Raw genomic sequence first — 26,090 nt, 5'->3', positions numbered from 1 at the left:
ATAAAGAGTTCCAAATGAAAAAAACATCATAATCTAACTCACAATAGGCCTTATCAATAAATCTCAAGGAGAGATAATTTATGCATAAATTATTGTTCCTGATCAATTTTACGGCCATTTCGACATTACCTTATGTTATCTTGACATGTGTTATTGAAAACATAAAGTATACGCATGTTAATATTTTATACACGAGAACTAAATATATTAAGGTTGAGTTAACATTGTTTTTATTTCCTCTCATCTGGAAAACAGTATAGGACATTTTAACCTACTTCATAAATGCGACAAAATATATGCATTTAGGTGGAATTTACAAGGTCTCATTTATTGCTTTCATCGGTAAAACAATATTTACGTTTTAAATGCTTCATTACTTTTGAGTACTGCACATAAAAAATCTTAAATTTACATTTGCGACACAAATAAAATTTCCTGTGACCCACCTGTGGGTCATGACCCAGTCACAGGAAATGACCAGTAGAAATTCTTCACAGTTTAAGATACAGTTCAATATAAAGAAGATAGTCTTTGGATGAGGCAGCCATGTTGAATGTGTCACTGTTATTTCCTGAATAAAGGGTTTGACCTGTGAACACAACAAGACAAAGGCAATAAACTCTTTTACATCACACACGTGTGAATTCTCAGCAGACACGCAGTGTTTTATGACTTATATGTGAACATCTACTACAGCATGGTAGATAATTTATCAGCCTTATCACTTGTGAGCAGATGCTTATCAGTTGTTTCTAGTTCCCACGAGAGCTGTCCTGTCCTAATATATCATCCATTCATTCTAAATGGTGAGAAGGCTCGATTATGGAGGATGACGGGGGGTGGGGCAGTTAAATGTTTGCAATCACTTTTGTTTGTCATTCTGCATGAGATCTGAGACTGTGTGAACAAGACGTACTTGGTTTGAATCAGGTCTTTTACTGCAGTATTTGGAATTTGCCACTAAAAAGTAGTTTGGGATCTATCTGTGGGACTTCTGTTAGCTGTGTGCAGTTCGCTGCCATGGGGAAAAGCTGCCGAGTCAGCAAGGTGTGTGTTCTGTTCGTGGTCTTAGCCCTGGTCTGTGTGGCAACCATTGCCTTGTTATGGACTATTGCCCTGACAGGAGGAGACGGTGATGATGTCACAGCTCCTTGGGACAGGTAGGTTTGACACCTCAGTGTCCTTGAAGGACACACTACAACATCTACTGACTGTCACACAGCAGCAGATACACACGTTAAGTGGGTGAAGTTCATATCATGAGAAACAGCAAAAGGGGAATGGGTCAAGTACTCAGGTCACATGACTGAATGACAAAATTAAAAAATATGCTCAGAATTTGTATCAAAAATACAAATTAGTAAATTAAGTAGTAAGTATGAACTATTGGTTACTCTTTATTTTACTCCTAAATCTGTATTATTGATTAATTCACCATTTAACATGTTTTTTCAAAGTGCTCACAGCTTCTTCCTCTTTGCTCAGCCTCCATTATCAATAGGATACTGCTTGCGTAGCAGCACCACAGGGAAGATGGTTGGATAAAGAGTGGAAAAAATGTTTTGTATACAACTGTTAATAACTCATTGAATATTCAAGCATTAGATTTGTTTCCATCATTTACAGCATATATAATATATCATAACTATTGCTCAGCTTATTTCACTTTTCAAATCTTTTCATGAAAAATATGAAGGAAATTAGATATTTAACTATGAATGGAATGTTTTAAAAGTTGGCATGTGAACTATTTTAAAACAAAATGGGAAAATGTTGACTATATACCCTTAATCAGTGATTCCCAAACTGGGGACAGGCCCCCCTACGGGTGCACAGAGGCACTGCAGGGGGAGCATGGAGAATCAGGGAACACATAATGAGTGAAAAAAAGTTAAATAAATATGATCTATGTAGGGGAAATAAACAAACAAGATTGCTAATTCTATCCTGCTAACCTTCATTTCACTAAAATTCAACTTTTGAATCCTTTTTTATCAGTTCCATTCCAAATTACTGTTAAAGTGATAGTTCACCTAAAAATAAAATTTCACTCAATATCTCCTCACCCCTGTGTGAAATTTCATTTTTGGGTGAACTATCATGTTAATGATTGATAAAAAATTGGGGTGGGCAGCACAAACTTTTTCCGGCTTCTAAAAGGGGGACATGCAAGAGAAAATTTGGGAACCACTGCCTGAAATGTGCAATGTGTTTCTGCAGAGTGTCAGCTAGAAACTAAGGGTCATATTTTGAAAAAATAACTAACTAAATAAATAAAAATCATGAAATTCTGTTTATTTTTTTATTTTTCCAAAATATTGTGTGTTCTAAGGGTGAGAGTAAAATATGGGTTACAGATTCTGTGAATGATATGGAGCAGTGTCCTGGCACTGCTGACAGGTGTGTTACAGTGATTTTAAACTTGCTTTCAGCTGATCAGATTGTCATGAAGCTGTAGGAACTTAGCAGGACATTTTTGGACTTTTTTTTGCCACAAATTTCTCCATAATGTGATTTACAATAAACATGTGAAAGAAAACACATCAGTAATACAGTATTACTTATTTTAGATTTTATATTCATTATTTTATACTTTTTATATATTACTTTTTATTATTTTACAAATAAAAAAAATGTATGTTCATATTATTTATGACTATAACAGTTTTTGAGACAGAAAGGACAGGATTTGGGATGCTGGACAACTGCTTGTAATTAGGGACAATCCTGAATTTTTCAGGATGTCTGGTCACCCTATCCTTGATCCTGGTTTAGAGAGGTCATGTCAATGACATGTTTATGCACCTTATCATATGACTTGGACACCACTGACAGCTTGCATTTACTGGCTTCTTTTAACCCTGACCACAAATGTTCCCTGACTGTAAAAGGGATAGTTTGAATTATTTGAAGTGTGGTTTTATGACGTACTCCATAGTCAGTGTATGACCTCCAGTAGATGGTTAACACACCCCCAGTTTGGAGAAGCAGCACCAGCACGGAAGCTAAGTAATGTCCTGCTGTGGACAGGGTCAGCAGCAGAATGTATTTTAGACACCTTTATACACCATTATAATATTTTCACCACATTGCTTTGCTGTCAGACTTTTCTGGCAGGAAACAATCATTTTATAAGGTAAATATTGCTCTCTCCAGTTGCTTTCTCAACAGTAATTTTACCTAGCAAAACACAGAAGCTGTTCATGTTCCCCTGCCTAAATGAGTTTCTCTTATTGTGTAACTTTGGTGAATCCAAACTAACCCTTGCTTTTTTTTCTTAAAAAAAAAAGTTGCTTTTGACTGCTGTTTGCTGTAGGTAACACACTGAGGGCAAGAACCTCATGTAACTGCACTTTGAAAAAAACAGAACTATCCCTCTAACTGTTTCTTTTTGTAACCACATACAGTCCTACTCTAGATCAGTATTGCTCAAATTTATTATGTCATGTACCACCATGGGGTTAAAATAGGATTAATTTTAAGTCTCTGCATTTTATCTCCTCTTATTATCTGTCATCACAGCTCTTAACTGCCTGTAATCATGGATGACATTTATGTGTGTTTATGATTGTGAAGAAGAAGAAGATATGAGAAAATCCAGACTTGTGATACATATAACGATGGATTATATTACGATACAGTCTGCTCCTCATCTTTAACATTTCACTCAGTGCTACTTTATGGATAAGATAACGAGCCCTAAATGAACAAACTGAGTTCAGTGATCTTTGTGTTTCCTCCCCTCAGCTATCGTCTCCCCACTGATTTGGTCCCTGACTCCTACAACATCACCCTGTGGCCTCATTTCAGGCCTGAACCAATCACTGGCCTCTACATTTTCAAAGGTGGGCTCTCATTTACAGCACCAGTCCTGTGGCTGCATTGATTTTAAGTTGTCTGTAAGTCTGTTCAGAAAAAAAATCCCCGATTTTCCAAAAAGATTAAAGAGACAGTTTACCCAAAAAATGAAAATGCAGTCATTATCTACTCACCCTCATGCTGACTGAAGGTCAGGTTTAGTTTTTTAGTCCACAAAACACTGCTGGAGTTTCACAGGGAAACAGTGTTGTAGAATCTCCTATAAGGCTTAAATGAATGGTGACCAGTTTTCAAATGTGAAAAAACAACTGAAAAAAACATCAAATGCCTCCATACTGCTCGTCTGGTGTAATCCAAGTCTCCCAAGGCCCCAAAATGCCAAGCTAACTTGAAAAGTTATTTTCACCATGTTCTTAGTCTGAATCCTCACTGTAGATTCTTAGCTTGGAGCTTCATTCAAGTCCACATGCACACTGTCTGAACTGGGCATGTGTGTGATGTAACAGTGTGCAGGCACAAGTGAATGGTATTCACTTGTGCCTACTTTCAGAGACACAAAATGAGCAGTATGGAGGCAATTCACAGATTTTTTTGTTTGTTTGTTTTTGTTTTTGTTTTTGTTGTTGTTGTGTCTTTACATTTAAAAAGGGTCACCATTCACTTCAGTTGTTTGTTAGATTCTCAACACCGTTTTCCTGTAAAACTCCAGCAGTATTTTGTGGACTAACTAAATAAACCCTACCCTCAATCAGCATGAGGGTGAGTAGATAATGACTGCATTTTCATTTTTTTGGTGAACTATCCCTTTAACTTTGTTTGATTTCTGTTTTTTCCCCACAATTAAAATTTTGATGGATGTAAAAAAAATAATATTGAAAGAAAGAATATTTTGAAAATCAAAAATAACTAAAATAAAAATAACAAGAAATCAATCATTAAATAAAAATATACATAAAGAAAAGCAGATGTGGATATTTTAATAAATAGATTATGTAATAAATATGTACAATAATGCTGATATAGATACAGAAATAAGAAATGAAATGCATAATTGGGCGATATACTTATTTCTGTAATTTTACTTTTTAAAAATGGATTCATGGATTTCATGTATCTGTCTGTTATTCATGATATAGAATAAATGTGTGTGTGCTCTCTCTGTGCATCCACCAGGACGATCCACTGTGATGTTTGAGTGTGTGAAAGAAACTGATCTGATCCTGATCCACTCCAACAAACTCAACTACACCACACTGGACAACACACACATCGCCAGGCTTGATGCTTCAGGTACAGTAAGAAAAATTACCTTAATTCAGAATTTCAATTTCCAGTCATGATTCTTCTTCTTCTATACCGTACCTTATCTCATATTGTTTATGTCACCTAAATATTGATTAAACACAACATTAATCACTGTAACTGCCACCCAATTCTGTCCTCCTGAGGAGAGGAGGAGGTTGAGGAGAATTAGGAGACTTAGGCTTAGTTTTTTTTTGCTGCTCATCTGGTGTAATCCAAGTTTTCTTAAACCCCAACATGACATTCACTTGTGCACACATACCATCACACCACACACACACCCAGTACAGATGGTGTTCATGTGCACTTGAACATGGCTCCAAGCAAAAGGATCTACTGTGAAGATTCAGGATAAAAACATGGTGAAAATTATGTCTTTCAAGTAAACTTGGCATGTTGGGGCTTTAGGAGAGATGGATTGCACCACACGAGCAGTATGGAGGTATTTTATGTTTTTTTTTTTGGTTGTTTATTCAATTTGTAAACTGGTCACCATTCACTTCAGCTTTGGGAGATTCTGCAACACTGTGAAACTCCAGCAGTGTTTTGTGGACTAATGGCAAGTAAATGATGACTCAGTTTTCATTTCTGAGTGAACTATCCCTTTAACCCCAGTATTGGAAGCTATGCTTTTCCTAAGTTAACCAAAGTCTTGTTTACATGTCACATGCAGTGCCTTCTACTTCAGTACCAGAGTGTTTGGTCTGAGGTAAAGAACAAACATGTCCTCCTACAGCCTTTGTCTCTGTGAGACAGAGACAGTGTTATCAGGACAGCTGGCCCCGAGACAGAGAGGAGGCAGAGAATATGTTTTCAAGATTTGTAACTGACCCTAACGTGACCTGGTCATATAACCTTAAGCCTGAAGGAGGAAAAATCCTTCAGGGTGGATCTGTGGTGAATACAGCTCAAAACATGTCTCTAGTAAAGACTCACACAAATAAAGTTAAAAAAAAAAAAAAAGAAATCTATCAGTAATTCTTTACATTTTTGACTAATAAAAATATAATATTTCCACATTTTTTGAATTAATTCTATTTCTTCCTCATGCAGGTGGTGGGTCTGCTCCTGTTATTAAATCCTGCTGGCTGCAGCCTAAGACCCAGTATCTGGTTATCCAGCTGAACAGTAAATTAACACAGGGACAGCAGTATCAGCTGTACACTGAGTTCACTGGAGAACTAGCTGATGACTTAGAGGGCTTCTACAGGAGCGAATATGAGGAAGATGGAGAGCAAAAGTAAGTCTGTGTCTATCTGGATTTGTTTTGGTGGCTCAAATTCATACCTCTGCATTGTGTTCACTGGTTTTGCTCATTCTCAGGTTCGTTGCCACCTCTCAGATGCATCCGACTCATGCCAGAAAGACCTTCCCTTGTTTTGATGAGCCGGCTTTAAAAGCTGTTTTCTATATAACTCTCATTCACCCCCCTGGAAGTGTGGCCCTGTCCAACGGCATGGAGACAGGTCAGTACATGAATTAAGACAGGGTTGCGTTTGCATACATCCTCAGCTTAAATCAGCATGCAAACAATTTAATCTGACCATGTGCACATGTAATGTAGGCCTAGCAACAGGTAACAAAGAAATGTCCTGGCAGGACATAAATACTACAATGAAATCCATGCAATAAAAGACAATAAAATCAAGTGCTAATACCATTAAACACAATAAAAGCATGCAAAAAACATCACACTAATGTAAAACAATTTACAATAAATACAAAGAAAATATGAATATCAGAAAAAAATAAAACACATAGTTCTGCCGTGTGACAGCCACCCACATTTCACTTTGCAGCAGGTCAAATCCTCTCATGTAAACTAAACACTTTTTAAAAATGGCAGTCAGTAATTTGAATTTGGTGGCACCAAAATCATCATCATGCAACTGGGAAACTTTGATCTACAGCCACTGAAAAATTATAAAGCTTTTGTCACATTTTGTTCTTTCATTTTCTTGTATTCTAAAATGTGATGCAGAGTTCAGTTTTTAAAAAAAGTTAATATAAAGTTTATCTGTAGAGCACTTCTATGATGCAAAGGTCAAGACAAAAGCAAGACATATAATACAGTTCACTGTAGTGATCCAATCATAGCACTGTCCAAACTCAGACCTATGGTAGATTATATAAGGTGGAAGATAAATGATCCTTCTGGAACATGTTTGCAGAGCAAAGTGAAGCTTTATTTTCTGACTTTTAGTAATTAAGCAGGTGATTATTCATAAGTAGTTCTAGTCAGATTCTGAAACCTCAGTGGATTTCAAATTATTACATTATCACAACCAACTGGAAGAGGTCATTCAGTAGAGTGCAGATCCCCACCAGGCAACAGATGGTGAGGCACCTACTGCAATGTCTCCACAACTGCCAGATGCAACCAGCACGGATGTGCAAAGTTCCACCAACATTAACATGACCTCCACACACATTGTCTAAAACAAGATTTCTAACTGAAGCTGTTGTTGATCAGTTGCGACCCCCAGTGGCTGGTTAAGAAGAGTGAGAGGTCAGTTGTCAGTGGTTGTGTAAAACAGGGCAGTCAAAAATTGGAATAACCCTGCAGCAAATGTACAGACAGTTGCCATAATCAAGTAAAGTAAAAGTTTTACATGTGTTACATGTAAATACGACTGTGCATAGTTAATATTGCAATACAAACAGATACAGAACTATTTGGACTCTTCTATGCACCAGCAGAGACAAACATAAACAAATAAACATTAATAAACATTTATCATTTTCCTTAACACTAGAACAGCCAAGCCGGTCATTTTGACCAAATGTATATGTGCAATCACTTTGTTGAATTAAAAAAATACAAAAGTTGCTGGTACCTGACTTTTCCTAAGTGTCTTGTATTTTCATTTAAACATTTTTTTTTTTAATAAATAAATTCCACAAAAGTACTCGTTTCTGGCCTTTTCCCATAGGTTCTGATTATTTTTTGTGATAGCTCTGGGTGGAAATGTATTATTATTAATGTTAAAATAACATGTTTATAATCTCATAAAACACATTTAATCGTTGCTCGCTTTGTGTAATTCTAGATGAATCTAAAATATGAATCAGACCACTGATGGTTATTATCCTACAGAAAAGTCATTACTGTTTACTACATGTGATGGGAGAAAATTAATAAATATATAAATACATTTTACATTTTGATGTTATTTTATTTTTAAAAAATAAACTAACAGAATAAATGTATTAATCTCTTAGTCTGGTATTTTAAATGACATGGTCATTCTAGTAGTTATGGAATTTTGTCACTTCTATTCATCATGGCAGCGGGACAGAACAGGAGAAAAAGTCAGTAGGTCAGTTTTTAATGGGATGGGAGTAATTTTTCACTTTTTTTTACTCTGTCATGGGATTGGGATTGGACACTGGTATTTTTGAGGATGTGGGATGGGAAAGGAGTGAAAATCCACTCCCATATCACCGCCTAATTTACATCCCGTAGTTCAGAGTGTGTTTCACTGTGTGTTTGTCTTTTCAGAAATTGTTAACATCAATGTTGATGGAGTACCTGTGACACAGACTACGTTTGAGCCCACTGAGAAAATGTCCTCCTACTTACTGGCCATTGTCATCTCTAACTACACACACATCAATGCTACACAAGGAGACACTAAGGTTACACTTTAATGCACCGCTATCTTATTCATTTTCTGTCAGTCAACTAATCAGTTCATCATTTCAGCTGCACTTAAAATTTGTAAAGTAACCAGTGACTAAAGCAAAGCATGTAAGTTTAAAAATATCTCCATGTTAGTCTTCAAACTTTATGCATACACATAAGAGTGTGCTGTTGTGTGTTCAGATCCGTATCTGGGCTCGTAGGACAGCCATTGAGCAGGGACAAGGACATTATGCCCTCAATGTGACTGGACCTGTACTGGACTTTTTCCAGTCATACTATAACATCTCCTACCCCCTGAGCAAGTCAGGTGAGCCTGCTTTTATTATCATCAGTTTTCGGTGATTCAAATCATAATTGAGTAGTGAGTACAAGTTGAATTAATATCCAAATCTTTCACACTGTGTGTCGAGCTTTTCATGTCTGTAATAAACACTGTGCTTTCTTTGTACCCCAAATTCACATTTGGAAAGATTGTAATAGGGCTTAGAACATTGTGACTGAAGTACATGATAGCCATCCTCATGCTCTATCATGTCTTAAAAATGTTGGGGTAGATTTTAGGTTGATATTTATTACACATTGGTGCACTGTTTAACTATTTTGACAACTAGAGAACTGGCAAAAAAAAAGGTCAAAATCTGTTCAAAAGACCACATTCAGACAAAGATCCAGGAAACCATTGTAGAAAAATTCATGCTGTGATTTGGGGTCAGAAATTTTTGACATTTGAAGATGAATTACACTTTTCAGTGACTGGCTGGTTAGCAGTGTATTCTGGGGATTGTGCAGAAACCCCTTTATTGTCAGTGTACATATGAAAGCCACCCATCCTATGGACATTCCAGGTCTCTAGTTTTTTGGGTGTGAAGTTTCATGAGGCTGTGATTATCCTAGTTTCTCTGGAGACTAACATCATAACACAGGAATACAACTGGTCTCACTAAATCCACAAAAGTCTCAGCTTTCCAGTCAGATGTAACTTATGATACCATAACTTATGACACCAGTATGCTGGAATGTAGGGTAAAGTAACACATTTATATTGTGCAAATAGCTTAATGTTTTTTGCCCCAAACACATCACAAGGGACTCCTTGCCATGCCTATTTTTTACTCGCCAAAATGCAGCCTTTGGAGCATTATTTAGCAAACTTCTCATCAAGGTAGCATGACATGGTACCAATGATTCCTTAATAAAGTTCTATCTTATCTGTGCTTCACAGATCAAATTGCTCTGCCAGACTTCTATTTTGGCGCGATGGAGAATTGGGGTTTAGTGACTTACCGAGAAACCAACCTCCTCTATGACCCTGTGACCTCCTCCAACAGAAATAAAGAGACCACTGCCACCATCATTGCACATGAACTAGCACATATGGTGAACTGAGTTTTTGTCATTTAATCTTGTATGTATTGATTGTTTTACTCATTGACTGAATAATGAAATAATGTCCTGTGTTGCGCAGTGGTTTGGAAACCTGGTGACTCTGCGCTGGTGGAATGAGGTCTGGCTGAATGAGGGCTTCGCTTCTTATGTGTCTTACTTGGGAGCAGACTACGCTGAGCCTACGTGGAACGTGGTGAGAACACTACCAGTCTCCAATGTTCCATCCATACATGCTGCCATCCTATCGATACACATTTGTGTCTTCAGTTTCACATCATATCAAATCTTAATACAGTTGTGTCTTCTCTGTTTGCTCCAGAAAGACTTGATAGTGCTCGATGACATCCACCGTGTGTTTGCAGTCGATGCTTTGACCTCCTCTCATCCTCTGTCCTCTAAAGAAGACAGCATCATCCTGCCGGAGCAGATCACTGAGCAGTTTGATGCCATCTCATACAGCAAGGTACACATTCATAGTGAGATCCTCTGATATAAAACATTACAGTATAACCATTAATTGAAAACCAGAATTTTTAACAACTGGACATACATACAGCATTATTTCTAATTTATATAGAATATATAGAAAATGCACTTACTGCCTTGCAAAGAGTGGGGTGTGGCTGCACAAGAGGAGGCTGCAGTTTCAGGACCACAGCTGTAGGACCACATTTTCACAACCCTAGTTTCTCACCACAGCACCACCTACCTACATAGTACACTTGATGCCTTTTATTTAAATCCTTCAAAATCTGCTCTACATATATGTTCTAAGTCTGGACACACATGGATATAAACTGCAACTTGACTGGATTGCAGAGGCAAAAAACCACGAAACGGTAACTCTAGTTTGTACTGTTTTCTTGAATCTTTTTGTTGCTTGTTAATGTTTATTGTATCAAGCGTGTGCGTATGATATATCTCTTCAATCTGCCCCCAGAGTCGTCCTTGTGTTTTGCCTCTGTCCGACCTTTCAAATATCTGGTTGAGATCTAGTTGAGTTCATTTTACAGAAGTCTCTGTTAGTCACATTTAGCAGGTCTAAACCAGACTTTCATAATAAATAAAAGACTGCAAGGCCATAGCAAATGATTCTGTCTTCATTTTTCCTTGAATATAATGAGCTAATTCTGCTAATTATACAAATTTTAAGTCTTAGCAACCAAATTGAATTGCAAGGCAAAGTAGAACTTGGATGGAATAAGTGTTTAAAACTGTAAGTCCTTAGCAGAAAATAGTATTTGGGTGAAATAAGCCTTTGAGTTGTTTAACCTTTAAAATGATTTTTGTTAAACAGAAGATTTTTGGTAGAAAAAACCTTTAGAACTATAAGTCATTAGTAGTATTTTGGCAGAATAAATCTTTCAAATAAAGGCACTTGGACAGAAATAATTTTGGCAGAATAAACCTTTAAACCTATAACAGATTATTTGAACTGAGTAAATATTTAACACTAGATATTAGTATTTTGGTGGAATAATCCTTTGGAACTACAAGTTGTGAAACAAAATAGTATTTGGTTGGAATAAACCTTAAACACTATAGCAAAGTATGAATGAAATACTGTCTTTTTTCCACTTTTACAGTCAGTCAGACCGCTAGGTGTTATTGTGGCGAGTCCTACAACTGCAGTCCTGAAACTGCAGCTTCTCTCCTGCAGGAACTTAGTATTGGGCTTGCAAATTAATTGATTTTATAAAGTGACCCCTCTGCCTCTGTCTGTCTGTCTGTCTGTGTCTCCTCAGGGTGCAGCAGTGTTGAGGATGCTGTCCGATTTCCTCTCAGAGCCTGTCTTTGTCCAGGGACTCAATGTGCGTTTGTCTGTATTCTTATTGGCACAGTTATGTAAAAGCAGCTAAAACAGCTTGTTGAGATAAATTACAGTCTCTGTCATCATTCAGCCAGAAGAAAAAAGTCATTCTGACAGTATGTTAAGAGTGATTGTGTTTTTCTTTCCTCCCCAGAGCTATCTCAATCACTTTGCCTACAATAACACAGTAGGAAATGACTTGTGGGACCATCTACAAATGGTAAAATTGAAGATTATTTTATTTTCAAAATATGTTGTTAGAAATCTACATTTTTTTAAAAATTATTATTACTTCTACCTTCATTTGCAACATGTGGTGCAGTGGCAGAAACACCATTGGCAAAACATGATTGAAACAAGAACAAAAATAAAACCAAAAAAGAAGCTGGAAACATTGCTGTTTGAAATAAGTAATAATTTGTTTCAAAATGTGAGCGCTTTAACACAAAAGTTCAGTGAGTGGTGGGTACTGAGACAAAAAGTTTTACAACTGTCCCTGGTCTCCCCTACTTTATTTTTAATTGAGTCTAATTAATTAATTATTTGTACTTTAATGTTGGGAAATTGGAAATCGAGACCACTGGTGAAATTTTATTGACAGAGACAATGATAGTTGCTATGCAACCAAGACAAATTCTAACTGAGCAAAAAGTAGCAAGCGAACAGCGGCAATTTCCATGTAGTCAGTATGACTGCCTGGGGCTGAAAGAGGTAAAAATGTAAACTTTTCTTTTCCTTTGTGTAATTTATATAACGGTCAAAATGAACACCTTGTTTGTTCTAGTGTTAAACTCCTTTGCAAGGGGGAGACTCACTCGGATCAGCCAGGATTGTGTGGACCTCCTTTAGAGACCTGACCTTGTGCAGATGAGGTCATCAGGGAGGAAGGTTTGGTGTTTTGCATCTGCGTCTGAAAATAAACGTGTTCGAGCTGCAGTGAAACGACGTGCACAATTGTGTTTATACTGATTAGGCAGGAGAGTCAATTTTGGTGTTCACTTTGATGTGGCATTTCACTTGCATCAACTCAGAACCAGCCAAAATACCTTTCATTTATGTTTAACTTTACCTCTTTCAGTTCGCATCATGTTTTTCCATCTACTGCACATTGATATGTGCATCAAAATACATTTTTTAATGTGTTTGATGTGATGCAATTTGTGGCAAATGCTGAAAGGACTCTGTCAAAATGCAGAATTAATTTAAGTCAAATTATTGTTGCTGTTCATTTAATTTTGATTAATATTGTGAAATATTGTGATTTTTACTCATTTCATCACCTTAGTAGCTTCTACCCCACAAAGTATACAACATGTAGCCAGTCACAACCTACATGATCAATAATTGATACTGACCAATATGAAACTTCACCTAGGCCTGATATAAAATAATATAAAAATAAACAAAAAATTACAAGTAACAGTAAAGTTACAGTAGCAGCAGCACAGTTACTTTTAGAAAATCATTGTTTTAATATCTGACATATTCATGTAACATAGTATGTAATAAAAACACCCTAAACTAGACACAGACGTGTTTTAAAAAAAAATGATTTTTTAAAAGTTTTCTGTCAATTTTGTCAACAGGCGGTGAAAACCAATGATGTTTCACTTCCTCGTCCAGTTCCTGAAATCATGAACCACTGGGTGCTCCAGATGGGCTTCCCTGTGGTTACCATAGATACCACCACAGGAAAGGTATCCCAGAAGTACTTTCTGCTGGATCCAGAGCCTAACATCACGGTCCAGTCACCTTACAAGTACGCACCACAACACAACAGCATTTCAGAGTATCTGTGAGGATTATATTTCCTCAGAGAATCAGTCCTCATCATGAGTTACTTCATTTTAACTGACTCATGTTTTCCTTCAAAGCAGAATGCATAAATGTGTCAGACTTTTCAAATTTGTCAAATTTGTCTGTATTTGTCTTGTCTTGTTTCCTTCTTGCCCTCTACCTTCTGTGTTTTTTTATTTTGTTCTATAAGAGAGACCATTTTTCATTGTTTTGTACATTGTTCTAAATGGATGTCTTTATTTAGGGCATTAAGCATTTTATTAACGTCTTTCTGAGAGCATTTTACTGAACAGATGTTTATGTTTGTTTTTCCTTATCAGTCCCTCCAGAAAGTTGTGATGTTATATTTGCAACAATTGATGCAAATTTAACCAATCCCCATGAATTCTGTGCAACCTTGCAATTTTTCTCCAAACTTTCCACAAATTTGACCAATCATGGTTGCTTCCTGAGACTTCCATCAATAACAGCACTTCATCTAGCAAACATCAGACATGTGTGTCTAAATAAACTGAACTGAACACATTTTTTTCATTTCAGTTATTGTTATTAATATTAATCAATGCTTTGCAGACTTTTAAAAACTTTTTTTGTTCTGTTTTGACTGAGTTTGAGCTCCAAGAAGATTTTGCTTCTTTGTGCATTTCTTCATTTACAAATAAAGGAGATTTCTATAAATACTGAAAGCTGCCGTGAAATCTTACATTTTAGGCCCCAACAATCTTAATAAAGCGGCGCAAAATCCTGGAGGGACTGCCATTTGGCAAAAAAGGAAGAAAAAGAAAGGTCATGTTGTTTGGCCAGGGGTGTGATTGTTGTTTTCTTAAGGCATGTATTTTGGTACAATGTAAGTGTTATAACAAAATAGAGGATTTAGATTATTTTCAAAAGGTGTGGAATTATGAGGACAAACTTTGGAAATCACTTTTGATGATGCATTGCTTTAATATAATCAAACTATATTTATTTATTTTATTTTGTTTCTTTTGGTGTTTTGTGGTTTTTTGTTGTAATTCAGGGTGAATGTAGAATCATTTTATCTAAATAAATGATTGTTTCAACCCTACCCTCTGCCTAAATCATGAATAAAAGTTTCACGTGTTTTCTCCCTTAGCTATGAGTGGCTGATTCCTGTCAGGTGGATGAAGTCTGGTGAGGTTCAGAGAGACCTCTGGTGGCTGATGGAAAAGGAAGGTGTGTCAATACATGATAATAATAATATGTTATACTGATAAAAGTTGTATGATAATTGATTGCAAAACCATTGAAACGTGATGCCAGTCCATTACATAAACAGTTTTCAAAGTACTGTAATTTAAATGATTTTGTTTGCAGTGCTTTACATCGCATCAGGTTATTAATAAAAAGTTTCTTTTTCAAAGCTCTTTTCTTCTCCCCTGTTTCTTCTCTGTCAGTGGTAAACTTGGAGATGAGGAGTGGTGGATTATGGGTCCTGGCCAACATTAATGTAACTGGATATTACCGGGTAAACTACGACCTTGGAAACTGGGAAAGGCTCTTCAATCAGCTTTACTCATCTCACCAGGTATACGGTCCGACTGGCTCTGACATGGTTCACATTTTACTGTCTCATAGATGCAGGACTTTGGTTGTCTCAGATTCAGCTGTGTTGGTTGTTAGATTTCTGTTTCTGTAGCATTTGCAGATTGTATAATGGCTGTTTGCATTTCAATGTGCTCTGCAGGTTATACCTTTGATTAACAGAGCCCAGCTTGTGGATGACGCTTTCAATTTGGCCAGGTATGCCACTTTAGCAAAATCTACTAAATGTTATTAAATCTTGCAAAACAATGAAATATTATGACTGAAAATCACAAGCAAGTAATCAATGAACCATTTTGCTATTTTAAGATTATAACTAGTAGTAGGGCTAAAGTGAAATCTTTGTGTAAGGGAGCTAGATGAAAGATGATTAAATCAAATGAGTTGACAGGGTCTGTTAGAAATAATGAATGCACTGAGCAGATTTCATGGTAATCTGTCAGTCAGTCAGTGACAGACTCTTGCAGTTACAGGGCTGGACCCTGCTTTGCCAAAAACATATTTACCTCCATGGCATCAGGGCAGAGGCATGAAAGAAAGATATCTAAACTTTATATTGAATAATGTAAAATATGTGTACATGTAGTACATGTGTATCTCTTCTGTCTGCAGGGCTCAGCTGGTCTCCACCACTCTCGCTCTGAGGACAACCTCCTACCTGTCTAAGGAGACAGAATACATGCCCTGGCAGTCTGCTCTGAATAATCTCAACTATTACTATCTCATGCTGGACCGAACCGAAGTATACCAGCCCATGCAGGTACACTACATGACCTCTGTGTGTCAGATCTGTTTTGCTATTGTAGGATTTTAGTACCTCAAAGCAAAGCATATCTTGGATGCCTCACTCACAGTATGTTCACCTTTATGCCTCTTGGACGGTGGCATGACAACTTACCACTGGGCCCTAATGCAAGATTATCAAACCACACCCTGTCCATCACAACAGACATAATATAACATAATGACAGTGAAGGAAAGAAGTGAAAGCATGCAGCTTTAAAATGCACCATTGTGATATTGAGGAGGAGTCATAATAGCAAGGCCAAGATAGTGATGAACCAGTCTCCCTGACACAATCTGGTGTTGGAGCATCATAACAGATTAAAACATCATTGCTCTTATCACAGCCTCTCACATACAAAAACTAACAATAACTAAAAATATAGGTTAACAGGTGATGGCACACCTGCACACAGATGAAAATACAGTATATTCGGTATCCATTAGTCCTCCTGATGAACCTGCATCCTTCCCTCATCTCTCTGTCATACCTCTAGGACTACATGAATAAGCTGGTAACTCCCCTATTCCTGTTCTTTGAGAACATGACATCAAACTGGACCCATGTTCCTGACAGACACACTGACAAGTGAGTACACTCAGTCCAATACACAATACAGTCTCATAAACAACACAAAAAAGCCTTATAGAAAAAAGATCAACACAGCACACACACACAGGACACGATATCAAGAAGATGCTCCATGTATCATCTGTACATTCAGTTTTTTAAATCACTTTTCTGCAGCCAACTCAAACCTTTAATCACAACTTGTAACAACTCTGGAAGGTAGAGACTCAGGTGAAGAGAACACACAGGAGGCAGAGTGAGGTTCAAATAAAAATCACTGTCTTTACTAGAGTCCAAAAGGCAAACACAAGGAGTCCAAAAAGGCAAACAAAATCAGACAGGAAAAAAAGGCACAAAACTAAAATTATACCAAATACACCATAAATAGGTGAAGTCGAAACGAAATCATGGAGCCTAACACAGCAAAGCAAGAAGCAGCTTCATTGACAACACTGGCAAAGACATGTGGAGCCGGTGGGGGTATAAATACATGGGGATGGTAAGGAGGGTAATCAGGGGCAGGTGAGTGAGTGGCCTCAGGTGTGGTTGATGAGGGGCGGGAAAACACAGGAAACTGAAAAGACACAAGAGGTAGCGTTAAAAAATAAAACAGGAAATAACATGATGAGACCCAGAATGTTACACAACTCTGACCAACACATGAGACTAATCATACCAGTGATGAGAAATAAGATAGAATCTGCTGTTAATGTGACAGCTCAGGAAATACAGTGTAACACATGTTAAACTAGGTCAGATAATTGAATAATAACATGTCATTTCAATCTCATGGCTTTGTTTCATTAGTTGTGATTACTTATTTAAAGTTAATTATAAATATGTCATGGTAATTTCTTAACTTAAAGTTGAAAAAAAAAAATTCCCTCTAAAGGCCGACCACCAGAGGGCTGCGGCCCACACTTAGGGAATCACTGCCCAAAAGCATGCCCTGAGTGGTCAGATTTTATTCTAAATGGGACCATATTGTACAAAATGAACATCATGTTGTGCTGAAGAAGACTTGGAACTCATTACTGCACCCATAAATCCATTAGGTAAATGTTAATGAGTTAATATCAAATGAGAAGTAGGATCCAAAACTCTATCCCTATTTACATGTTATACAGTGGGTTCAGAGGGGTAACAACCAGGTTCATGAGTAATGACAGGCAGACTGTTGCCCACAGTCAATCAGCTCAACTTTTGATGAATAAGTTCTATATGTGAGTCCCTCATCACCACCAAAATAGCAGGCAGATGGCCACTTACCAAGAGCTCCATACTTATCTTTTTTGTTTGTTTGTTTTTGTTGTTGTTCTGTCTCCAGGCACTTTAAAAATAGTCCAGATTTTACAAATGTACAAAATGTCACATTCTCTTTTGGAAAAGCAGAACTTAAAACTTATTAATTTAACTTAATATTAAAGGGGTGGCAAAAGGGTGGCATGGAGACTTTAAGGGATGGCAAAAATGTATGCAGATTTAATCACAAATTCTATCAATATTAGTTTGGAAAAGCCTAGGCTATGACACATTATACACATTTTAATTGATGAAAAATTAAAACATGGTGTATAGGCTGCACATTTTTACAAATGGAGAATGTAAAAATCACACTATTCCTATGAAAATAATAGATAAAAACTCAAATGTAGAGAAATAACTGCTGGTCATTTCCATGTCAATTTTTGTCAAAGCCACAGGGAGTCAATACAGAGGGCCTAAAGAACCACATGAGGCTCAGGCTGCAGATCTTTGATTTAGCTCAAAACCCAGCCTAAAATTTCTGCTAGCATGGCTTTAGGACTGCTGCTCATGTTTGCTTCCTCCTGCAGATATAACCAGGTGAACGCCATCCGTATGGCCTGCAGGACTGGAGTAACAGAATGCCAGAACCTGACCAACACATGGTTCAAACAGTGGATGGACAACCCTCAACACAATTTGTTGGTCTTTTATATATATACAGTATGTATAATTAGATCATGTCCCCTTTTGGATGAAGTTAATCAATGAGTTATCTCTAACAGGATCGATCCCAACCTGCGTTCAGTGGTGTACTGCAGTGCCATGTCAGCGGGTGGTGAGACTGAGTGGGAGTTTGTCTGGTCACAGTTCAAGAATGCTACTTTAGCCAGCGAGGCCAGCAAACTCATGTCTGCCCTGGCTTGTACCAGCAACACACAGCTGCTGGAAAGGTGCGCATCCTTCCATCCTTTACTAAGATGTCATGATGTCATAGGAAAATTAGGGAATATTGAAAACAAAATGACATAGTGCTTATCAGTGAAACAGAATGAAAACTATAAATACCAAAATACTTAGATTACAAGAAGAATTATTAATTACAGAAGAAAGTATAACTGTGGATAATCAGGTTATCAAATGTTAGACTGGATAGATGTAGAGTGTCACCAGGTTTAATAGGTACACAGCTGTTTTGCCATCATAGAGTTCACATGTAAATAAATAAAGGCTTGTTAATGTGGCAAAGTAGCAGCAATTAAATGGAGAATAAAGGAGGATCTAAAATGAACTCTTGCGGGACACCACAGGATGTTAATGAGGCCCTCGCAATTTCAACAGTGGTTCTCCTATCACAAAAGTAGGAATGAAACCAATCAAAAACTTGTCTTTGAGGCCTTGAACACACCAGGATTTCAAACTGAAATTTTGTCATGAAGAGTTTGACTTTGACCCACAAATTTGTGCCATATGACCAAAAGAAACCATCTTGACAGTGCTGACAGGGCTAGAGAGTCTAAAATGGATGAAATGTTGTAGCTTATTAGTTGTGGTGTACCATTTACCTTTATTTAACCTCCTATGTCAGAGTAAAAACTTTTCCTCAAAAGTGTGGTGGTTTGTCTGTTTTGAATAAAGTAAACTGTCTGAACTTATTGCAAGGGCAGATATTTCATGCCACGGTTGGCTGGGGCAATAAACATGTTTTAGCCTGCTGCCGCAAAATTTCAGGGTGACAGAGACAAAGAGGGTACTGTCTTACAGTGATCTAAAGCGTATAGTTCAAATCACAAGGCACAAGGGTTTTAATTTATTCAAGGTGTGCCCAAATCCAGCTTTGCCATCTTGTGCCATGGAGGCACAGTGTGGGATACACCTTATCAGCTGCACATAAGTGCCTTGATTAATTCATGGGTGTTTTTGGGCTTAACCTGCAATAAACAAATCAGAAAGTCAGGAATTACTGAGAGCAAACCATAGACTTATAATAGAAATAGACAGGGCATTGCTGCTCTGCCTCGCCACCAATTTTTCCCTGTGGCCACTCGCGGTATTGCAGTGAAAAATTCCCCACCAGCCCAGAGAGCATTTTCCCCCATAGCCCACCGTTGTAAAAGAGACATCCGTAAAACTGTTGACAGGACACCTTGGACCACAAACAAGATCAGTTATGACTTTCTATTATACATTTTTCTTTCATAAAGTTTTTATATTTGTAAAGCTTTCATCGAGCTAAAAAAAAAGCTATTTACAAACGGTTTCACATCGTCACAGTATCAAGTGTATGGGCTGAGAGGGAACTGCATATTCAGTGGCTGTATAATCAGGAGGTAAACCAAGAAACTAGAAAACTTTTGGCTTATACGCTGGGTGAGCAACTCTCATTTGACTGAATGGGTGCCATCTTTGCTTTCACTATATACTGTGGTTCATTATAATATATAATAAATAAATATATATGTATGGAAGAAACAAAGTGAAAAGATTTTCAAGCAAGGAGAAGATCTTGTGTTTCAATGTGCAATTATGCAGGGGTTATCCAACTATTATCAGGCTCTGACAGAAACACACAGTCTGTTTTTTTCTTGGGTTGGGCTGGTCTCGTGCTCAGATGTAACATCCCATTCATTTTGTATGTTATAGATCATATGTCAGGTTTGAAGTTTTCAAAAATATCAATAAATAAATGAAAATATTTTTTCAAAACATTTGGTTAGGTCTTGAAATATTCCTAAATAGTCCTCAACTGACTGGTCAAATTTTTCAGTAAATGCTGAACTATTTCATGCCTAAACCTCAAAGGGAATGTGCCAGTAGAAAGAAAACTATTAATAATCAAAAGAGTGAAACTGTCATGCCTGTATTTTCTGTTCTCACAGGTATCTGTCTTACACCCTAAACTCAGCTATGATCCGCAAGCAGGACGCCACCTCGGTCATCACATCTGTCGCCAGCAACAGAGTGGGACAGAGTCTGGCATGGGACTTTGTCAGGGAACACTGGGAGTACATGTTCACAGAGTGAGTACAACTCTCTGAAAGAAAAACAGCTGAATCTGTTTGTAGGTCTATATGAAAAAAAAAAGATATGAGCTCTAACTCTAACTAGATTCCATATGAGAGAATCTAATCAGATTGTATTCATTCCTACATTAATATGTGAAGGTGTTGTGGCAGAATCAGGATCAGTTCTTGTTTGAGTTGAGCTTGTTTTTTTTTCAGGTATGGCGTGGGCTCTTTCTCCTTTGCCTCTTTGATCAGTGGAGTCACAGCAAGGTTCTCTACACCCGCTGAGCTACAAGAGGTATGCACTCACTGAGTAATTCATGGTTCAATTATAAATGTCAAACTGCTGTCTGAGCTCATTTCTCGGGTTTCCTCTGCCAGCTGGAGGAATTTGTGGAGGAGCACGGAGAGGCAGGGTTCGGCTCTGCCACACTGGCTGTGGATCAGGCCTTGGAGAGGACCAGAGCTAACATCAAGTGGCTGCAACAGAACAAGCAGGAGGTCTTAGACTGGTTCACGAGTCAGACTGGACATCAGTCCCACTAACAGGCACAGAAAGAGATGGGAGCCTTGACTCATCTCCAGTATAAAAAGTGATGTGTTTTTCTCTTGAAGAAATAAACCAATAAATATAACAGAAACTTGGGGCGACTGATGACAAGCCAGAGAATTTCTAGGAATTACGTTGCAAAGACATTTTTAAAAAGAGTACGGTCGAACAAGTACATTTCTATACTAATATTTTGATGACACAAAGTTAAGGCCTTTAAACACCAGACATGTTTTTTTTTCTTTTCGTGCAATTAATTTACACTTTAATAATTAACCTCGGGAAGCAGGATTTTTGACTTGTACTGTATGCTTGCACCAGGGGCAAGCAAGATGCTTTAGCTTTACTTTTGTTGACTGTAATCCTGCCCATTTCTAATATATGCCATTGTTCAAACCCATATCCAGTCAGTGCAAGCTTTCACATCAACACCAAGTACCTGGTATGTATTCACAGGTGCAGGCAGTAAGAGACAACAATAATATAACACATACAATTCAATAACATGCATTTTGCCCTTGAGAAATCAGAGATGAAAATGATTGTGCAGTATTTTTAAAATTTACACCTAATTCAGCCAGCAGGATTTTGTTGTGGAGGCCTACAACACAACCTTTGACCGCACACCCTGCCAAACAATGAGAAGTCACTGTTTGATCTGACAGCAGTGTAGGCTAGCTGCTGGATAAAATAGATGACAAAGAGGCAAACACTGTCTCTGGAAGACAAGTTGTGAACAATACAGCGTCAAAGGCCAAGTTTTGGATTTTGGTGCACTCAAAGGCTGAGATTAACGTTGTCAGTGTCTTTGCAGCTTCTAAAAAGTTTTGAAGAGTATTAGCTTCTGATAGCTGTAAGCTAGCCTCATTGTCGCTATGGAAACACATCAACAGCTGCAGGAGCACAGCTGCTGTGCATAGTGGTTTATTTGCAGGTGCAGGTCAGGTCGGGGGCTTATATTCATGGTTCCAGGCAGGTACAGATTTGACTTAGAGATAATTGCGGGTTAAGATTCGGTTCTGGTTCACAGCTTTGCAGGTGTGAACAGGGGCGGGTTTGCAAAACTGGACCCGTGCAGGACTCTGCCCTGGTATGTTGCTTTTCCCTTCATTTTATTTAGTAAAAGGAGCACCAGGTCATTTTTACTCATGCTGAATACAACTTTTTTACCAGTGCACAATTTTTTTTAGAAGCTTAATAATTAATTCGCAAAATCACATCATGCTTAATGTGAATAGTCAGGCATGTTGAAGTTCACTTCTTAATTTGCAATTACAGTCACCACTGTTGGTGTGAAAAGGCCTTCACTCATATAAATTTAGAATAATCTGGTTTTGAAGTAAGTGAAAAGCTGCTGTTACTGTACTGGCATGTCACCTGAACTCTCACACAATAATGCTCTGCAATGAAGTGTATGTAAGTCTTTCATTCAAATGCCATTGTAATAATGGTGTGTTGGTGTGTTTTGTCACACCCCTCTGCAACTCTTGGGATGTATGAATATTGATATTTATGAGCCATGATCAAGATCAGATTTTCAGCCCCTGATTTGTTGTCTAAATCAGTGGACATCCACCCCTGGGGAGAAATAAAGATCTAATCAAAGTTGAATCAATATGATCTATGTAGGCAAAATAAACAAATCAGGGTCTGCTGATTCTATCCTGCTAACCTTTATTTCACGAATGTTCAGTTTTTGAATTCATTTTTTTTTTTTTATCAGTTCCACCCCCAGTTATTGTTAATGATTGATTACAAATTTTGGGGTGGAGGGGCTCAAACTTTTGTCAGCCTCTGAAAGAGGGCATGCCTGGAAAAGTCTGGGAACCACTGGTCTGAATGGTCTGAATGCTGTACCTGTGATTTATTTGATGAGAAGTCAAATGTGCATTGATGAACTCATTTTATTAGTCTGATTTGTCACAGCCACAAATACACACAGAAATGAAATCAAACAATAAAACATTTTGCACAGAAGGAATTCATATCCTCCTCCACCAATGAAAAGAAAAACAGTGATTTAAAATACAAAAAAATATATATTCAAACAGAGAACACATTATGGCTTTTTATCTTTGCTTTAAAGCAATGTCAGACACAGGTCCAAATAAATAAAGACATGAATTAATAAAAAGACACACTGCATTCAAAAGCCATTTTTCTCTTTTTGTTGGAACCATGGTAATATTTTACATCCATCTTTGCAATTTCCCACAGGGGCAAATGAGAGATTTTTAAATGAATTTTCTGCAAGAAAACATACAGACAATATTGTAAGCAGCGACTTTTTTTAAATATATGATTATTCCATTGCAATTAACCTTGTTAAAGGGACTTGCCGACATTTTGAACTTTTGTTTCCTTTACATGATACTGTAGGTAGAAAAGGTTATTTTGTGTGTACTGGTCCCAAAAATATCCCACATTCCCAATTCGACCCGATGCTTCCGTGTATCCCTGTGAGGAGAGAAGTGATGGTCATATACAGCAGTTAAAGCTCATCTTGACTGCTTTGTTTTCGTTTTATTTCTACGAAGCTCCACACTAAAGCCAGATAGTTTGTTTTCCTCTTCATTAATGAAAGAAATGTCCCTAAAACAGCTGATGAATGTGCATCTCAGAAAAAAATAGTGATGACAGTGTCACGTAAAGCAACAGAGGGACTGCTCATAATTCGACATTGAGACACAGTTAACAGTTTCAGCTTCAAGACCGCAGCCAAAGTTTGATCAAAGCAAACAACAGCAGAGGGAGGTGGAGGTTCAGATCTGCGTCCTCTGGTCAGCACAGACTAAATGTGTTTTTTTCTTTTTTTTTTTTTTGGAAGACGTTGAGCACAGACAAGCACAAGCTTCTCACTGTTGACACAATATCAGATCTGTAAACCAGTGAACAGTTACTATCTAAGTGCTGATGGTTCTTTCTTTCTGTGATAAAAAAAAACATAATCCAGACCAAACTCACAAACACATTGAAACAAAGCTATGTTAGACAAACATGCAGTCATTTACACAACCAGTCGCAGCACAAAATCATCTGTAATAAATACATATTAACATCAAACTGTGCAAGAAAAATAAAACAAAAACACCACGCACCAGTACTGTACTGCAGCTGGTTTACAGTACAGAAAAGAAAGAAAATATATTGTCAAAAATATATTGTCAAAAATAGGTGTGTCACAACTATGGCAGCATATTGTTGCCAAACCAGAATTTAAAAAAAAGAAAAACGGATCAGTTTCACGCTATAACATGAAAAGTTTATTGTTATAACAAGATGTTATAACAATATATTTTCACATTATTACATACATAAAAACTCATCATGTTAGAACAATACACTATATTATAAGTTTCAACTTAGTAACTTAATGTTATCAGGTTGTTACAAGAAACTTTTATAATGTTAAAACGTGAGCTGTTTCATGTTATAACATGAAAACTATTACTGTTAGAAAGTGACACATTTCATTGTCTGTTATACTGCAGGGAGGACAGTGTGTGGTCCCACTGCAGGATTTCTTCTGTGCATGCTAACAGGAAGACCAAACCAACTGTGATTATCAGTGTCTTCCACAAGGTGGTGCAATAATACCATTACTATTGTTAGGCCCAGGACAGGTGTGAGTGAAAAAAAAAAAAAAAAGAAAATGATTAAGAGAGAAACATTCTGTTCCAGGAAATATACCAATCCAATACTCAGTTCAGACAGAGACAGAAAAGTAAATGTTATCAGCGTACATCAAGCCAGTGAGGAGCTGTACTGATGGCAGCCGGACAGTGACATCAGACTAGTGTTACTCAGCCAGACTTTTCTGAACTGCAGAGGAAAGGTGATGGTGGTCATACAGAGCACAAGAGATGAACTGCTGATGAACTTTGATTGCAAGTAAGAGCACTGCAGTGTTCACTACTGATGTCAACTACTGATGATTCTAGGAGTTAAAGGTGGTTGGTAATCAGGTTGAACTCTCAGGTCATTCTGAGGTCACCAGTTGCAAAAGGATCTGAAGATTTTCTTTCAAAACACATTAGGCCTAATGTAAGAACATTTTCATATTCTTATCTTAAATTTCTCTCACTTTTGTTCGTACGGTTGGCTCAAACGAATATGCCACGTCAGATTCAGCAAATACTCTTAACTTTAGATACCTGTATAAATGACCCACCTGTGAGTATCTGAGTGCACGTGCATGAGATTTGGAAATGAGCTTAATTAATGCCCCAATAATACCATATAAGGTTGCACTTCTTGCTTCATATGTCAGGAAGTGTCCATTCATGAAAATGGCATCAAATAGTAAAAAGAAGAAGTTTACAAGTTTGGAGATTGAAGTCTTACTTTCAGAGATCCATAAAGAATTTAACTTAACTTTAAATTTAACTTTAGAAGTACATTTACAGTGCTGTTATGTAATTTCTTTTTCAAACTCAAAATGTCTTCAAACTAATGAAATATACAGTCATTAGTTGTGATAAGAGCAGACTGACTGCATATGACTCTACAACAGGTCCGGACCTCATAAACTGTTTGTATCTGAAAGAAAATTTAACACAAGAGATAACTGCTGAATGCAACAAATTCTCCTAAAGCACTCGTACACACCACTG

At 37.3% G+C, this 26,090-nt stretch overlaps 1 protein-coding gene across 1 annotated transcript; it reads left to right on the top strand.

Annotated features, from left to right (window-relative positions):
* The first annotated feature begins 868 nt into the window (after positions 1–868).
* Positions 869–21,801, top strand: LOC146315992 (aminopeptidase Ey-like). Its single transcript, XM_084734737.1, has 23 exons — positions 869–1,160; positions 3,748–3,845; positions 4,993–5,109; positions 6,175–6,361; positions 6,445–6,587; positions 8,624–8,760; positions 8,948–9,074; positions 9,990–10,144; positions 10,233–10,346; positions 10,473–10,616; positions 11,899–11,964; positions 12,118–12,183; positions 13,550–13,722; positions 14,875–14,954; positions 15,176–15,306; positions 15,466–15,521; positions 15,936–16,083; positions 16,604–16,695; positions 18,513–18,623; positions 18,708–18,875; positions 20,802–20,942; positions 21,144–21,225; positions 21,309–21,801. The coding sequence occupies exons 1-23, from the start codon at positions 1,021–1,023 to the stop codon at positions 21,471–21,473; spliced, it is 2,841 nt and encodes a 946-aa protein (XP_084590863.1). The 5' UTR covers positions 869–1,020; the 3' UTR covers positions 21,474–21,801.
* Positions 21,802–26,090: the final 4,289 nt, after the last annotated feature.

Source organism: Lutjanus erythropterus, chromosome 13, assembly GCF_056507025.1.
Source record: "Lutjanus erythropterus isolate fLutEry1 chromosome 13, fLutEry1.hap2, whole genome shotgun sequence".
NCBI classification, from domain to species: domain Eukaryota; kingdom Metazoa; phylum Chordata; class Actinopteri; order Lutjaniformes; family Lutjanidae; genus Lutjanus; species Lutjanus erythropterus.
This window is presented reverse-complemented; position numbering and strand designations above follow the sequence as displayed.

Excerpts from the sequence above, each read along its gene's own strand:
- LOC146315992 (XM_084734737.1), top strand. The coding sequence starts at position 1,021 with ATGGGGAAAAGCTGCCGAGTCAGCAAGGTGTGTGTTCTGTTCGTGGTC. Across the intron at positions 6,362-6,444 it reads GAGGAAGATGGAGAGCAAAA|GTTCGTTGCCACCTCTCAGA; the intron begins GTAAGTCTGTGT and ends GCTCATTCTCAG. Across the intron at positions 21,226-21,308 it reads CACCCGCTGAGCTACAAGAG|CTGGAGGAATTTGTGGAGGA; the intron begins GTATGCACTCAC and ends TTCCTCTGCCAG.